General features: G+C 47.3%; 1 protein-coding gene across 7 annotated transcripts in view; it reads left to right on the forward strand.

The window, feature by feature from the left end:
* LTBP1 (latent transforming growth factor beta binding protein 1) overlaps nucleotides 1-17,818 on the forward strand; it is a 941,660-nt gene that overhangs the window by 608,206 nt on the left and 315,636 nt on the right. For all 7 annotated transcript variants that reach the window (XM_033937066.1, XM_033937071.1, XM_033937073.1 and 4 more), the window contains exon 8: nucleotides 14,059-14,161. In XM_033937066.1, coding sequence (XP_033792957.1) covers nucleotides 14,059-14,161 — 103 coding nt within the window. The remainder of the gene's footprint in view (nucleotides 1-14,058; nucleotides 14,162-17,818) is intronic.

Genomic DNA, 17,818 nt, shown 5'->3' on the forward strand with positions numbered 1-17,818 from the left:
TACCTTTAGTAAAGCCATGTTGCCTTGGATTCTGTAACCCATTAGATTCTAGGAAGTTCACTATCCTCTCAGCAACACTTCCATTATTTTTCCAACAACTGAAGTGAGGCTTACCGGCCTATAGTTTCCCGCTTCATCCCTGTGACCACTTTTGTGAATAGGGACCACATCCACTCTTCTATAGTCCCCAGGAACCACTTCCATCTCCAGAGATTTGTTGAACAAGTCTTTAATAGGACCCGCCAGAACATCTCTGAGCTCCCTCAGTATCCTGGGATGGATCCCGTCCAGTCCCATTGCTTTTTGTCCACCTTCAGTTTTTCAAGTTGTTCATAAACACTTTCCTCCGTGAACAGTGCAGAATCTACTCCATTTTCTAGTGTAACTTTGCCAGACAATCTCGGTCCTTCTCCAGGTTTTTCTTCTGTGAACACAGAGCAGAAGTATTTGTTTAACATGTTTGTTTTTTCTTCATCACTCTCCACATATCGGTTCCTAGCATCTTATAGTTTAGCAATTCCATTTTTCATCTTCCGCCTTTCACTGATATATCTGAAAAAAAATTTGTCTCCCTTTTTTATATTTTTAGCCATTTGCTCTTCTGCCTGTGCTTTCACCAGGCGTTTCTCCCTCTTGGCTACTTTCAGTTTCATCTGGTAGTTCTTTCTGCACTCTTCGTTGGTATTTTTATATTTCAGGAACGCCAACTCTTTTGCCTTTATTTTCACCACCACTAGTTTAGAGAACCACGTCGGTTTCCTTTTTCTTTTGTTTTTATTTATTTTCTTCACATAAAGTTCCGTAGCCATTTTTATAGCTCCTTTCAGCTTAGACCACTGTTTTTCCACTTCTCTTATGTCCTCCCATTGTAACAGCTAATTCTTCAGGTACTCTCCCATTTTATTAAAGTCCATACGTTTGAAATCTAAGACTTTTAGTATCATGCTGCCACCCTCCACTTTAGCCATTATATCAAACCAAACCATTTGATGATCGCTACTTCCCAGGTGAACACTCGCTCGTACATTAGATATACTCTTTCCATTTGTGAGGACCAAGTTTCAAGTTTATTAAAATTTTGATGTAAACGCAATATCAAATATTTTCAATGCGTATAACAATAATAATTTTGAGGGAGAAAATAAGAGAATTTATACTAATAAATATACAGTCGATATACATAATTAAATAGTGATACATAAGGAAAGAGGGGGTGAATTACAATTGTTTAAGAAAATAGAAAAACATTTAAGGAGAAACAACATCAGGAGGGTAATTAAAAATATTTTAAATAAAACTAGGTCTAAAAGTGAATAGGAGAAATTGTGACCTATATACAGATCTGGTTAAATTTAAATGTTTGATCCTAAGATTGTTGATAGAAAAAGTTATCCAATCTATGATTCATATGCATCTTTGTATAGGTGGCTTTTTAGTATGCTTTTAAATTTTTCTAAAGATCCAATATCGCTTTTTCCCTCCTGGGTTCCGTCACCATTTGTATGAGCATAGCCTCGTGAAAGACATCCACAATCTCTCTACTTCTTTTCAGTTCCGCAGACAGAACTTTCCAGTCCACATCCAGCAGGTTGAAATCTCCCAACAGCAGCAGCACCTCTTTCTTTCTAAACTTTTGGATATCCACAATCAGATCTTTATTAATTTGCTGTGATTGAGTCAGAAGTCTGTAGATTACACCCACATAGATAGAAGTTCTTTCTTCTCTTTTCAGAGTGATCCATATCGCTTCTTCTTCTCCCCAGGTCCCTTTCATTTTAGTCACTTGGATATCAATCCTAACATAGAGAGCTACTCCTCCACCTTTTTGACCATCTCTGTCCTTTCTAAAAAGATTATATCCTGGTATGTTTGCATCCCTTCCATGGGATTCACTGAACCACATCTCTGTGATAGCAACAATATCCAGGTCTCCCTCTAACATCAGGGCTTGCAGATCATGAACTTTATTGCTTAGACTGAGCATTTGTGGTCATCGCTTTCCAGCTATTTTTCAGCGGTGATCTTTTTTGTATAGTTTTTTTGTTTTGTTTCACTTCCCATTGCAATGCTAAAAAGTGAGCTGCTAATATATTTTGTGATGCAATCTTTACTACCATCACATCTTGTCTTGTGCTGGGGGGGTGATCTCTATAATTGTCCTACATACATATGCCACCCCCACTTTCTAGTTTAAATGCCTAGAAACGTGGAGGGGCATAATCAAAAAAAACCGTCTAAGTCCCTTTTTGGCCTAAGGCCTTAAACGTTGAAAGCAGAAGAAGGGAAAGTGTCCATAACCAAAACAAAAGTACTTGCTTTGATAATGGCCTGCCTCTACATTCAGCTGTTTAAACGCCCAGACCCCCATTATGTCTACACTTGTACCCAAACGACGTCTACACTTATACCCCATAATGAACCAAAAAAACGCCTAAGCCCCAAACGTCCAACACAAGGGCTTTTAGGCGTAGGAGGAGCCAGTCTTCGCCTAAAAGCTGGAGTCTGTAACCAGTGTCTGTCACCGGTTACATTATCCACCCCAACCCCCCCCCCAATGACATCGGGGCAGGAGGGATCCCAAGCCCTCCTGCCCCGCGATCCCTAAACCCCACCCCCCCTGATTACGGTTGGGCAGGAGGGAACCCAAGCCCTCCTGCCCCGGGCACCCGCGGCACCCTGCGACAACATCGGGGCAGGAGGGAGCCCAAGCCCTCCTGCCCCGCCAGCCGCAGCACCCCGCAACAACATCGGGCCAGGAGAGAGCCCAAGCCCTCCTGGCCCCAGTGATCCGCGACCCCCCCCCCACCGATTACATTCGGGGCAGGAGGGAGCCCAAACCTCCTGCCCCGAGGGCCCCTCCAATTACGATCAGGCCAGGAGGGAGCCCAAGCCCTCCTGATCTCTCGCCCCCCACCCCCTTACACGATCGGGCAGGAGGGAGCCCAACCCCTCCTATCCAGGCAGACCCCCCTATCCCCCACTCCCCACTACAACACGGGCAGGAGGGATCCCAGGCCTTCCTGCCCTCGACACAACCCCCTTGCCCCTAACGTTCGCCCACGCTGAACCCCCGATCGGCCCCCCCACTGACCCACAGACTCTCCCACTCCCACCCCCCTTCCTCGTACCTCAAATTGTTGGCCGGACGGACGGGTGCCAAGCCCGCCCATCCGGCAGACCAGCCGGCTATGGAATGGGGCCGGATTGGCCCAGGCGGCTGAAATCCCGCCCACAGGTGGGGCCTGAGGCACCTGGGCCAATCAGAATAGGCCCGGGAGCATTAGGCTCCTCCTGTGGGCGGGACTTACGCACATGGGCCAGGCACCTCAGGCCTCACCTGTGGGCAGGGTTTCAGCCGCCTGGGCCAATCCGGCATCATTCCGGAGCCGGCTGGCCTGCCAGACGGGTGGGCTTGGCACCCGTCTGTCCGGCCAACGATTTGAGGTACGGGGTGGGGGTGGGGGGGAGTCATGGGGTCGACAGAGGGAGGTGGGTCGGTGGGGGGGTGATCGGGGGTTCAGGGGGGGTGGACATTGGGGGGAGGGGGGTTGTGTCGAGGGCAGGAAGGCCTGGGATCCCTCCTGCCCGTATTGTAGTGGGGGGTGGGGGATAGGGGGGTCCACCTGGGCAAGAGGGGTTGGGCTCCCTCCTGCCCGATCGTGTAGGGGGGTGGGGGGTGAGAGGACATGAGGGCTTGGGCTCCTGGCCTTATCGTAATGGGGCTGCCCACGGGGCAGGAGGGCTTGGGCTCCCTCCTGCCCAGAACGTAATCGGCAGGGGGGGTCGCAGACCGCTGGGTCCAGGAGGGCTTGGGCTCCCTCCTGCCCTGATGTTGTCGCGGGGTGCCGCGGATGCCACGGGGCAAGAGGGCTTGGGCTCCCTCTTGCCCCGATATTGTTGGGGGGGTGATGTATCACGGCAGGAGAGATTGGGCATCTCTCCTGCCGCAGGTCGTGGCAATTCGGGTAGAAGGGTGATCGCATCGCGGTAGGGGAGATGAGGCATCTCTCCTGCTGCGATGGTTGCAGTGGGTGGGTGGCCAGTGGCCATCAGCTCAGCGGCCCCTTTTTTGGCACTTAGACCTGTTTTGACTTTGTCTAAGTCAAAAAGGTATAAGTGCCGACTAGGCAACCTGCCTAAGATTTTGGTTATACCTGCTGCACGCTTAGGTGTAGGTCGGCCCACCTCCCGCTCACCGCCCGCCCTTTCCCCTCCTCTAAACACACCTCTTTTCTCTCTGTGCGTTTAGTGGCAGGAGAAAGGCCTAAGCTGGTTTTAGATACGTCTAAAACCAACTTTGGTTATGGGTACTCGGACGATCAGGCTTTTTGATCGTCCAAGTAGCCATTTAGGACACTTTTTAGACGTTTGTTTGTTTTTTATTATGAACCCCATATTGTCTAAATTTCTCTGCAAGGATTCGTTTTCCTGATATAGTAATATGTAGCCTGTAAGCACAATATAGCTTCTTGTCATTCCATGTATTTCCCCTTCCTCCTATGTACCTAAAGCCTTCTTGATGACACCAGGCTTTGAGCCACCTGTTGAAGTCCTTTGTGTTTTTAATTCTTTGCTTTCCCTTTCCATATGCTGGCAGTACTTCGGAAAAAGTTGTTGGCTAGGTCATTTGTTCCCAGATGGATAACAACATCAGCTTTAGACTTTTTAGTTTCTTCCTTAATTATAGATAGTATCTGTTCTGTGCTTCTAGTAGCCGAGGATCCTGGGAGACACTTCACTATTTTAGGCTCCTTGTCTTGCATTTCAATGTTAATACCTTTGATGATAGAATCCCCTAAAAGCAATAATTTATTGGCTTGAGGTTTCTTACTCTTCCTTTGTGAGTGCTTTTCTTTATAAGTTACCTTCACTGGTTCCAGTTCGATTTCAGTTCTTTCTTGAGCACTGCAATGCTCTAATGGAGCAAAGGAATTCAGTAGGTGCAATTGTGAGGGTGTATGTTTTTGTGTCACGTGTCGCAGTCTGCCTGACCCTGTGATCCATTTATTCCTTGATTGCATTACTCTTTGAGGCAGTGGTGGCAAATTGGTATTTTTCAGTGGAGTGTTGGAAGTTGCTTTGATTGCATTCAATTCCTGCTTAAGATTTCTGAACTCCTCCTTAATACTAGAAGGCTGGAGACCATGGGTATGATTCTGTGGAGTGATGGAAGTTGCTTTGATTGCATTCAATTCCTACTTAAGATTTCTGAGCTCCTCCTTATTACTAGAAAGCTGAAGACAGATGGGGCAAGCCCTAAGTATCCAGATGTTGCATCTTACAGTCAACATGCAAAAGTGCGGAAGGTCTCAAAACATTTTCAAAATAAACAGTAGCTTGTATCTCACGGACCTCAGTGGTACCGTCTGCATGCCACTAAACTTTTAGAACATGCAGAATCAATGGCACCCCTAATTGTCATTGGTCCCTTATATTTTTAACATTTTTAAAGATAATTTTGTTTTAAATTTATATTTCAAAAACGTATTACTTATCTTTAGCTACGCGGGTGGGGGTACGCACTCCGACGTAGACTACGTTTCGCCCCTCAGGGCTGTATCAAGGAATCCCCCTGCAAAGTAGTAAAATATATTATATATATTGTATATAATAGTGTCAATTCACTATAATAGTTTTAACATAATTCTGAACAGTATATAGTTAATTAGGTTACCTCAAATATACCAGCTCATGCTCCCCGCGTCAGGTTTAAAGACAGGAAACATGGCCGCGGCGTTCACACATTTAAATACCCTAAATCCTTTTCAAAACGTGATGACATCAGTCTTAGCGTAAAACAACGCCCCCTTTTTTTCTTTTTGGCCTCATAGTAAAGTAGTCCATTCTATTTCGGCATTCAAGCCAGTAGGAGTCACTGAATTTAAAGAATAGATCCATTTTTGCTCCTTATAATTTAATTTACTCTTAGAGTCGCCACCCTCCCACCCTACATGAACCTGATCAATAACCCTCCATCTTAAATCTGTAATTGTATGTTTATTATCCCTCCAGTGTTGTACTAAAGGCGCTTCAATATTACCGGTATTAATACGAGACTTGTGTTCGGTCAAGCGAACACTAATCTTACGACTAGTCCTCCCAATATAGAGGAGTTGACACGGGCATTGGATCATATAAACGACCATGGAGCTCTGACAGGAGGTGTTAGAGATCACATGATATATCTTATTGGTCCCCGGATGTCTCCAATTGGGACCAGTAATAGCGTACTCACACCATTGGCAATCATCTTACAGTCAAACATAAGAACATAAGAAGTTGCCTCCGCTGAGGCAGACCAGAGGTCCATCTTGCCCAGCGGTCCGCTCCCGCGGCGGCCCATCAGGCCTACTTGCCTGAACAGTGGTCCTTGACTAATTTTATAACTTACCTCTAATCCTCTAATCCTATCCCTATAACCTACCTCTACTCCTATCTGTACCCCTCAATCCCTTTGTCCTCCAGGTACCTATCTAAACCTTCTTTGAAGCCCTGTAGCGTGCTCCTGCTTATCACATCCTCCGGTAGCGTGTTCCATGTTTCCACCACCCTTTGGGTGAAAAAGAACTTCCTGGCGTTTGTTCTAAACCTTTCCCCTTTCAATTTCTCTGAGTGCCCCCTTGTACTTGTGGTCCCCCATAATTTGAAAAATCCGTCCCTGTCTACTTTTTCTATGCTCTTCATGATCTTGAAGGTTTCTATCATGTCTCCTCTAAGTCTCCGCTTTTCCAGGGAGAAAAGCCCCAGCTTTTTCAGTCTGTCAGTATATGAGAGGTCCTCCATACCCTTTATTAGCTTTGGATGCTCTTCTCTGGACTCTCTCAAGTACCGCCATGTCCTTCTTGAGGTACGGCAACCAGTACTGGACACAGTACTCCAGGTGCGGGTGCACCATTGCACGATACAGTGGCAGGATTACTTCCTTCGTCCTGGACGTGATACCCTTCTTAATGATACCCAACATTTTGTTTGCTTTCCTTGAGGCTGTGGCGCACTGCGCCGACGCCTTCAATGTTGTGTCTACCATCACTCCCAGGTCTCTTTCAAGGTTGCTCACCCCTAGCGGTGATCCCCCCATTTTGTAAGTGAACATCGGGTTCTTTTTCCCCACAAGCATGACCTTGCATTTCCCTATGTTGAAGCTCATTTGCCACTTTTTGGCCCACTCTTCCAGCGTTGTCAGATCTTTTTGGAGATCTTCACAGTCCTCCATGTTTTCGACCCTGCTGTATAGTTTGGTGTCATCCGCAAATTTCATAACCTCACATTTTGTTCCTGCCTCCAGGTCGTTAATAAATATATTGACCAGGAGCGGTCCCAGCACCGACCCCTGTGGAACTCCGCTCGTGATCCATTGCCAGTCTGAGTAATGGCCCTTTACTCCAACCCTCTGTTTCCTATCCGCCAGCCAGTTTTTGATCCATCGGTGGACTTCCCCTTTCACTCCGTGGTTCCATAGCTTCCTTAGCAGTCTTTCGTGTGGTACCTTGTCAAAGGCTTTTTGGAAGTCAAGGTAAATGATGTTTATGGATTCCCCTTTATCCACCTGGCTGTTTACCCCCTCAAAGAAGTGTAATAAGTTCGTGAGGCATGACCTGCCCTTGCAGAAGCCATGCTGGCTCGACTTTTAGCTGCCCATTGTTTTCGATGTGTTCCCAGATGCTGTCTTTAATCTGCGCTTCCATCATCTTTCCCGGGACCGAGGTCAAGCTCACCGGCCTGTAGTTTCCTGGGTCTCCCCTTGAGCCTTTCTTGAAGATGGGCGTGACATTTGCTATTTTCCAGTCCTCCGGAATCTCTCCAGTTTTTAAGGATAGGTTGCATATTTGTCAGAGTGGCTCAGCTATTTCGTTCCTTGAGTACCCTTGGGTGAATGCCGTCCGGACCTGGCGATTTGTCTCCTCTTTAGCCTGTCTATCTGCCTGAGGACATCCATCTTGCTCACCTCTAGTTGGACCAGATTTTCATCCTGATCTCCTTTTACGATCTCCTCAGGTTCCGGAATGTTGGTTGTGTCCTCCCTCGTGAAAACTGATGTGAAGAACTCATTTAACCTGTCAGCTATCTCCTTTTCCTCTTTTACCACTCCCTTTCTGTCTCCATCATCCAAGGGTCCCACTTCCTCCCTTGCTGGTTGCTTCCCCTTGACGTACCTGAAGAATGATTTGAAGTTTGTTGCTTCCCCCGCCAGTCTTCTTCATATTCTCTTTTTGCTTTCCTAACCACTCGGTGACACTCCTTTTGGTGTTTTTTATGCTCCTTTTGGTTGTCCTCTGTTTGGTCCTTTTTCCATTTCTTGAATGATGCCTTCTTGTCACTTATCGCCTTTTTCACTGCATTGGTTATCCACACTGGGTTTTTTGTTCTATGTTTTTGCACCCTTTCCTGAACTTGGGGACGCACAGGTTTTGTGCTTCGTGCACCGTACCCTTGAGTAGGGTCCAGGCTTTTTCTACGGACTCCATCTTCCTTGCGGTGTCGTTGAGTTTCTTTCCCACCATTTTCCTCATGGCCTCATAATTCCCGTTTTTGAAGTTCAGTGCTGTCGTTGTAGTTCTTTTCACCTTTGATGATCCAATTTCTAGCCTGTACTGGATCGTGTTGTGATCGCTGTTTCCTAGTGGGGCTAGTACCGCCACCTCCTTAGCGGGCCCCCTAGTCTGTTGAAGATTAGGTCAAGAGTGGCATCTCCCCGTGTTGGTTCCATGACCAGCTGTTCCATGAAACAGTCCCTCGTGACTCCAGGAATTTGGTCTCCCTCATGCAGTTTGAGTGCCCGATACTCCAGTCTATTCCCGGGTAGTTGAAGTCCCCCATCACCACCACACTTCCGCTTTTGCATACCTGCCTCAGTACAGCCTCCAGATCCTGGTCGATTTCTTCCGTTTGTCCAGGTGGGCGATAGTACAGACCCAGTTTTATGTCTGCTCCAGTTCCTCCTGGTAGCTTAACCCATAGTGATTCCAAGTCATCCACCCTTACTGTTGTTTCCATCCTGGTTGAAGGTATGGAATCTTTTATATATAGCGCTATTCCTCCACCCTTTTTGTGTGACCTATCTCTTCTGTAGAGTTTGAACCCTGGTAAGGCCACATCCCATTTATTGTCGTCAGTCCACCACATTTCTGTGACTTCAATTATGTCTAGGCCCTTTTTGCAATGTAAGTCCCAGTTTTTTACCTTTCTTGCTGGTTTTCCTCGTGGTTTGGCACTCCTGGCGACCCCCTAGTGAGTTGCCAGTCCCCAAGCCTCATCTCGGTCATCCTCCTCCTGTGGTGTGTCTGTTCTGTCCTCAGCCTGTTTCCCCATTTTTGGTTGTCCCTCTGGATTCCGTTGTTCTCTGTTAGTCCTGCTTGCCAATTTCATTTGTGTCCTAGACCCCTGCAATTCGTCCTTAGGTCCTTTTTCAAAAAATACCCACTTAGTCTTGAGCCCTCTTTTACAGTGTCCTTGTTCAATGTCCTTGGCCCAGGTCCCCTGCAATGCGTCCTCAGGTCCTTTTCCCAAAAATTCCCACTCAGTCCCGATCCCTTTTTTACAATGTCCTTGCTCAATGTCCTTTGCCCTGGGCCCCTGTTTTGCATCCTTAGGTCATTTTTCCAAAAATTCCCACTCAGTCCCGAGCCCTCTTGTTCAATGTCCTTGTTCAGTATCCTTATTTGATACTTTGGTCCGATGTGTCAGATCGACTGTCGGCTTTCCCCTCTTCCTCAGTTTAAAGCCAAATCTATGACGCTCTTGACGTTGCGTGCCAGCATCCTCGTCCCAGTCGTGCTCAGGTGCAGTCCGTCTCTCCTGTAGAGCTTATTCTTTCCCAAGAAAGTTGTCCAGTTCCGAACAAAAAGGAAACCCTCCTCTTCGCACCATCTCCTGAGCCAACCGTTTATTGCTTGTAGTTCGCTCTGCCTCCTTGCGTCCGCTCTCGGTACTGGCAGGATCTCTGAGAAGGCTATCTTCCTTGCCCTCAGTTTCAGTTTCCTCCCCAAGATCCTGAACTGATCAGTTAATGCAGTCCTGTTGTAGTTCCTCCTGCTGACGTCGTTGGTTCCAACATGGATTACTACAGCTGTCTCCTCCGTCTCGGCCCCTTCCAGGATCCTCTCGATTCTGTCGATGACATCCTTCGTTCTTGCCCCCGGGAGACATGTCACTAGTCTGTCCTCTCTCCCTCCAGCTATGTGACTGTCCACTCCTCTCAGGATTGAGTCTCCCACTATGATAGCAGATCTCCCTGGTCTCAGGTCTGTGTCAGTGGCGCAGTCCGCTAGTCCTACCTCCGGTTTCTGTTGGGTCTCTTCCTCATCTGCCTGTCCAGATTCTCCGCAAGGTTTTACTCCCATAGTGTCTGGTGGATTTTGTCGTCCGACTGTTAGTTCTCTCCTGATGAGCTGGTGGTCCTGTGCCTCCACCATCCTGCAGGCCTCTTCGATGAACTTCTCAAGCTCTCTCACTTGTTCCGTGATGTGGTCCTCTCTGGCGGTGTCTTCAGTTGCCCAGCACTGTTCCTCTATGGTGCACAGTTCCTCCAGTTCCTGTACTCGAACCTGCAGTCTCCCGACCTCCTTCTTCAGGCTATCCAGTTCCTGGCATCGACTGCATATGTATGCTTGCCTCCCGGAGGGGAGGTAGTCATACATATGACATTTGATGCAGTATACTGGGTAGCTCTGCTGGGTTCCTGTAGACTCCATTTCTTTATCCTTGCTCCTATGGTCCCTCGGTGATTGGGAGTGGTGCCCGGCGTGCAGCTAGCTGAAAGAGTAGAAAGAGAGAGAAGAATAAGAAGAGAAGAAAAGTACCTTGGTTTTATTTTTTAGAAGTTAGATTTTGCTGCTGGGCTGCCTGGGCTCCTTCTCATGGCTCCTTCGCAAAGGCGCTCTCGCTAAGGCGAGCACCTTTGCCGCTCGCCTTCGTCGCGCGCCGAACGGCTGGGTGCCATTGGCTCCCTTCTTCTTAAAGGGGAGCCCGGGCGCCGATGCGACCTGTGACGCGGTGGGGGTGGGTGGAGCTACCTCTCGCCGCAACCCCGGTTCTTCCTGCCTGCTCTGGCTTCCTCCCCTCGGCTTCTCCTGCCCTCTCCAGCCCTCTGCGCTGTGGAGAAGAAAAAAAAGCAAGAAAAAAGAAAAACCGCCGAGGTCTGCCTCGCATCCTGGCTTCCCTTCTTCTTAAAGGGGAGCCCGGGCGCCGATGCGACCTGTGACGCGGTGGGGGTGGGCGGAGCTACCTCTCGCCGCAACCCCGGTTCTTCCTGCCTGCTCTGGCTTCCTCCCCTTGGCTTCTCCTGCCCTCTCCGGCCCTCTGCGCTGTGGAGAAGAAAAAAAAGCAAGAAAAAAGAAAAACCGCCGAGGTCTGCCTCGCGCCCTGGCTTCCCTTCTTCATAAAGGGGAGCCCGGGCGCCGATGCGACCTGTGACGCGGTGGGGGTGGGCGGAGCTACCTCTCGCCGCGACCCTGGTTCTTCCTGCCTGCTCTGGCTTCCATCGGCTTCTCCTACCCTCTGCGCTGTGGAGAAGAAAAAAAAGCAAGAAAAAAGAAAAACCGCCGAGGTCTGCCTCGCGTCCTGGCTTCCCTTCTTCTTAAAGGGGAGCCCGGGCGCCGATGCGACCTGTGACGCGGTGGGGGTAGGTGGAGCTACCTCTCGCCGCGACCCTGGTTCTTCCTGCCTGCTCTGGCTTCCTCCCCTCGGCTTCTCCTGCCCTCTGCGCTGTGGAGAAGAAAAAAAAGCAAGAAAAAATAGAAACCGCCGAGGTCTGCCTCGCGTCCTGGCTTCCCTTCTTCTTAAAGGGGAGCCCGGGCGCCGATGCGACCTGTGACGCAGTGGGGATGGGCGGAGCTACCTCTCGCCGCGACCCCGGTTCTTCCTGCCTGCTCTGACTTCCTTCCCTCGGCTTCTCCTGCCCTCTCCGGCCTTCTGCACTGTGGAGAAGAAAAAAAAGCAAGAAAAAAGAAAAACCGCCGAGGTCTGCCTCGCGTCCTGGCTTCCCTTCTTCTTAAAGACAGTGTTCCTGGTGGCAATTACGTTGGCAAGATGAGTTTCTGAGTTACAAGCTCTTTCCTTAGGATCATGGAAGCAAGGCTATCCTTACACAAGGTTCCTGCCTTCTTACTGAAAGTAGTCTTGGCCTTCTACATCAATCAGGAAGTCTGTTTGCTTGTTTTCTGTCCTATGGGGTGTAAGAAACGGGAGAAAGGGTTGCTTTTGCTGGATGTCAAGAGAGTGCTTCTTCATTACCGCAGAGATACCAATGAGTTTCGCCTTTCAGATCTCCTTTTTGTTCGGACCAGTGATGCCAAGAAAGGGAGGCAGGCGGCTAGAGCTTCGATTTCTAGGTAGATTTAAATGGTCATTTCCTCCATGTTTGTAGGCAGTGGTAAACAGCTACCTAATGCATTGAAAGCCCACTCCACCAGAGGGGTTGCTGCCTCTTCGGTGGAGACTGGGGCTGTCTCACCTGAGGAGATTTATAGAGCAGCTACATGGTCTACCCTTCATACCAGGTTCTATAGGGCAGATTTAGCAGCCAGGAAAGATGCTGCTTTTGAGCCCTCTGTTTTGAAGGCATACACAGTGGGGCCACCCTAGAATCTGGGGACTGTTTTGGTATGTCCTTAGCATTCAGGACTACTAGACACATTTAACTAGAAAGATTAGATTCTTATCTCTGAAATATTTCTTGTAGATGTGTGTAGTGGTCCTAAAGTCCCACTCTGTGTAAGGGCTTTGCCTGTCTTCTGCCTTAGGATCAGTCTGGATTTGAAGAATTTTCTGTTTTTCAGAAAAGCTGAGAAGAAAAAAAAATGATGCACAGGAAAATCCTCATGACCATACAGTCTGGCTTAAGACTTTGCTTGATAAGAGGTCATGCAAATAGTTATGACCTCTATACATAATTAGTGCTGATTGTATAAGTTTTGGATGTTATAATGTTTTTCACTATGTTATAGAGCAGAACAAAATTGTAGTCTTGGGGAATTTTCCCCGTTTTCCTCCTTTCAGTTATGTCTTTTATTACAGTGCTACTTGATTGCTTTTGTACAAACTGAGGGGGTAGGAACAGCTCCCTGGGAAGGAGGTGGAGTTAAATACATGATTGCCAGTTTTCTGCAAACAATTTGCTACTTCAGATACAAGACCCTAGCATTCAGGACCACTAGACACATTTATAAGAAAGATAACCAAGCTAAGCACCTAATCTTTCTATAGTCTTTATTGTTTCTTTTAAAAGCTCCCAGGTATAAAAAAAAAACACTGTAGCCTGATGTGGCTATGTTTCACCTGTTGGCTGCATCAGAGACAATAAATACCAGTTGGTGATCCATTCCAGCTTCCACTAAAACTGGTTAGAACAACACCTCAGCTATCTGAGATAGCCAGCTATCTCCTGCTGAATATCCCGGTCATAATTGGCTGACTGGCTAGGCCTAGCAGCCAGATAGACCTGCCTAAAAAGTAGGCCGCTTTTTCTATGCTGCTTTACAGCATTTTTGAACAAAGCAGTTTACAATAAAAACTAAACATATCTCCATGAACTAGCTAAGAACTCCAATTATCAATAGGAAAGCCTGACCATCAAACAATGCTGAATACAGCCCTCAGATTGAATATCTGGGTTCGTCGCTGACTGAAGGAGGTAGCTAGGCTACCTCCTAAGGTCTGAATATCTGCCCCAAAGAAAAATATAAATTTTCTCAATTTGGCTGGTTGAATTTAGCCAAGTTGGGTTATGTAGCTAAACCTAGATGGTTAGCACTGAAAATCAGTGTCAACCTCCTAAATCATAAGTACACAGTAGGAACACCTCTGAAGTTGCCCAATTTTTGCCTGGTTAAATGTGACTACCTTTTGAACTTAGATAGTTTAATTTAGGTGGTCAACAGGGGAAGAGTTTGAACCAGCTAACTCTCAAGATTAGCCAGTTAAGTCTTTGAAAATTGACTCCATAATAATAATAATAGATAATATAGCCATCTTTAAAGAGTGATTATAAAACTGAATATCTTTCAGATTTGGCTATCTCACTGTAATGTTAACTACTGCATCATTTCTTAATTATTTCAGTGTGGTAAAGCACTTCCAGGCCTTTCAAAGCAAGAAGATTGCTGCGGGACTGTGGGGACTTCATGGGGCTTTAACAAATGCCAGAAATGTCCCAAGAAGACTAGTAAGTGGCATTTTATTGGTTTTGTCATAAAATAAAGTTTTTGTTCCTTCCAGATACAGAATATCCTTTGACTATATGTCTCTATGTATAGTAGAACTGTTTAGGTAGAAAGTGTGTTACTTCAAAAGGTGGGTTTCCTTAACATCTATACCAGACCAGTCCAGACAAGTGGTGTTATGTCCGTTGACCTTTGGATGGTGATGGAGAAAAGAAATAGTTTGTTGTGCTTTGCCCAGAAAAGGGATTGTGCAGCGCTGAATGCTTAGTATTCCCTGTCTCCAAGCAGATGGTGGATAAACTGTACACTCCTGGTTGGTTCTTCTGTGCCAGCTTCTGATCCAGATATTTTTTTCTCATGGTCAGTAGAACAGTTTCTTTTGAAAGGATTATACTCCTTTTCTTCATAATGAAGATTTCAAAAGTTTTATTGGAGCTGGGGTAACACTTGGTGCTGTCTTTGCCCTCCGCCCCCCTACAGTTTCCTCAGCAAATTAAAGGAACCAAAGTTATATATGTACTGTATTTTTTGCTCCATAAGGCTCTAGAGGAGGAAAAACTAAGAAAAAAAATTCTGAACCAAATGGTGTGCCCTGTAGCCTGTCCCTCCTCTGGTGGACCAGTGGTAGGCCGGGACAGGGTACAGGAGACATCTAGTGGTGGGCATGTCTAATGGTAGGCAGCCCCAAGCCAGCACTCCAGCCCCAGGCCCGCCAGCCTGAAACCATCCAGCCAGCCCCAGGCCAACCAGCTAGATCCAGGCCAGCCAGCGCCAGGCCAACCAGCTAGCTCCAGGCCAACCAGCCAGCCCCAAGCCAGCCAGCCAGCTCCAGGCCAACCAGCCCCAAGCCAGCCAGCCCGCCAGCCCCAAGCCAGCCAGCCAGCTCCAGGCAAGCCCCCACCCCCATACCTTTTTAAATTTTTCCTAAAGCTCCAGCCAGCTTCGCTTCCTCCTTGCCTGCCACGGCAGCCTTCGCTCTTCCAGGCTCCTCACAGCGGTGAAATAAATCAGCAGCACAGCCGTCAGGAGCAAGCTTTACGCTCTCCTGCTCGGCCCAGCGCTGCTTTCTGAATGGCTGCCTTAGGTTCTCACGAGACTTGTGAGAACTTACGGCAGACATTAGGAGAGCAGCGCGGGGATGAGTAGGAGATCATAAAGCTTGCTCCTGACAGCCGCGCTGCTGATTTGTTTTGCCACTGGGGAAATGAGGAGCCGGCTGCACATTGGACCACCAGGTAAACAGGAGCAACAGCGATGGTAGGCAGGCGGATGGACCGAGGGGAGATTTTATAAAAAAGGTGGTGCTGCGGCAGGTTTAAAAAGGAAGTGCGGCGGGCAGGTTTTACATTGGTACCGGGGGGAAGGGTAACAAAATTTGTACCTTCGCTTCATAAGATGCACTGAGATTTCCACCCACTTTTGTGTGGAAAAAAGTGTCTTATGGAGCGAAAAATACGGTAATAGCCTTGCTTTTATGTGAGGCACAACCAACAATTTTATTTATTTGAATGTTAATGAGTTTGTTCTCCCACTGCTTTTTCTAGTTTTAACTTCAGATTCTTATAAGTTCTGTTTTCTTCTCAGCTGAATTTATTACAACTGTTGCTCGCTGGGCAGGAAGCTTCTCGTATATTCTGCTCTGCATTCTCATACGCTCCTGCCACTGGATTGTGAAACTAATGGGTCTAATAATTTAAAGCTCAGAGATCACAATACAGCTCTCTGTCTTTTGTAGTTTACTAAACTAAACTAAACTAAACTAAACCTTAGGTTTGTATACCGCACCATCTCCACAAGCGTAGAGCTCGGCACGGTTTATAGGATTAGGTTGAAAAGGAGCTACAATGAAGGGTTATAGGAAAGGAGCTAGGAAGATAAAGAGGGACAGGATACCAAAGAGTGGGAGGTGTTAGTTTTTGAAAAGAGCCAAGTTTTCAGGTGTTTGCGGAAGGATTGGAGGGAGCTTGAAATTCTGAGCGGGGATGTGAGGTTGTTCCAGAGTCCTGTGGTTTCTAATTTTCCTACGCGGGATATACCTTTTGCAGAGGGGAATGAAAGTTTCAGTTTTTGGGAGGATCTAGTGGAATTAGGGTTAGAGGAGTTCCAGAAGAGTGGGATAACGGGAGGGAGGATGCCATGTAGGATCTTGAAAGCTAAACAGGCACATTTAAAGAGGACTCTGGAGTGAACTGGGAGCCAGTGAAGTTTGGCCAGGAGTGGGGAGACGTGGTCGAACTTGCCTTTAGCGAAAATAAGCTTGGCCGCGGCGTTTTGGATTAGCTGAAGTCTATGGAGTTTTTTTTTAGTTAGGCTTAAATAGATGGAGTTGCAATAATCCAGTCTAGAGAGGATGGTGGATTGAACAAGGACGACAAAGTGAGAATGATGAAAGTACGATCTCACTTTCCTCAGCATATGAAGACTAAAGAAGCATTTTTTTACCAAGAAGTTGAGGTAGTCATTGAAGGAGAGAGAGGAGTCTATGATGATGCCAAGGACTTTGCTTGAAAACTCAAGCTGAAGAGTGGAGCCGGAAGATAATGGGATGGAGGTGGGTAAATGACCTAATATTGGGCCGAGCCAAAGTAGTTTTGTTTTGGACTCGTTCAATTTCATTTGTACAGAATGTGCCCAGGATTGAAGGTTCATTATACATGCGGATATGTTCTCAGCGAGGTTAGTGAGGTTCGAGTCGGTCTCAAGGAGGATGAGGATATCATCAGCATAGGTGTAGAGAGTTTCCAGGGGGGATAGATGAAGGAGTTTCAAAGAGGACATGTAAATATTGAAAAGGATAGGAGAGAGGGGTGAGCCTTGCGGGACTCCACATATAGGCTTCCAGGGAGGGGATGAGGTACCGTTTATGTTAACGGTGTAGGAGCGTAAGCGTAGGAATTTCGAGAACCAGTCTAGGACTGTGGAACATGCCTATTTCAGAGAGTTGGAAGATTAGGATATCATGATGGACGACGTCGAAAGCTGCGGAGAGGTCGAATTGTAGAAGTACAGCGAATTTGTTGCGAGAATGAAGTTGTTGTACCTTAGAGATTAGTGAGGCTAATAGGGATTCGGTGCTGAAGTTGGGTCTGAAGCCGAATTGGTGGGGTAGGAGAATAGAGAATCTTTCTAGGTAGGATGAGAGTTGAGTGGATATGATGGATTCTAACATCTTGGTTAGGAGAGGGATATTTGCTATTGGACGGTAATTGGAGGGAATAGAGGGGTCAAGGTCGGTCTTTTTCAGTAGAGGGGTTAGTGCAATTTGTCCAATATGTCCCATTTCGGAGGAGAAAAGGCCCGATGTTAGAGCATCGTTTATAAGTTTGGTGAGGGAAACGATGGCCTGTGTAGAGATATTCTCGAATAGGTAGGAGGGGAAAGGATCCAAGGTACATTTGCAAGTTTTTAGTTTGAGGCAGAGTTTGGAGACTTGCAATTCAGAAACTAGCTCAAAAACGGTCCAGGATCTGTCGGCTGGAATGGGATTGGAGACAGGTAGGGAAGGGTTGAGGTCAGTAGAGATTAGGGAGTTGTAGGAGATTGTAGGCGGGAAGGAGCATCTTAGGGTGGTAACCTTTTCATTGAAGAATTTTGCAAGGGCATCTGCTGATAGAGACGAGGGGAGCAAGGATGGGTCCTTTTTTGTAGTTAAGGAGCGC

Source organism: Geotrypetes seraphini, chromosome 3, assembly GCF_902459505.1.
Source record: "Geotrypetes seraphini chromosome 3, aGeoSer1.1, whole genome shotgun sequence".
NCBI lineage: Eukaryota > Metazoa > Chordata > Amphibia > Gymnophiona > Dermophiidae > Geotrypetes > Geotrypetes seraphini.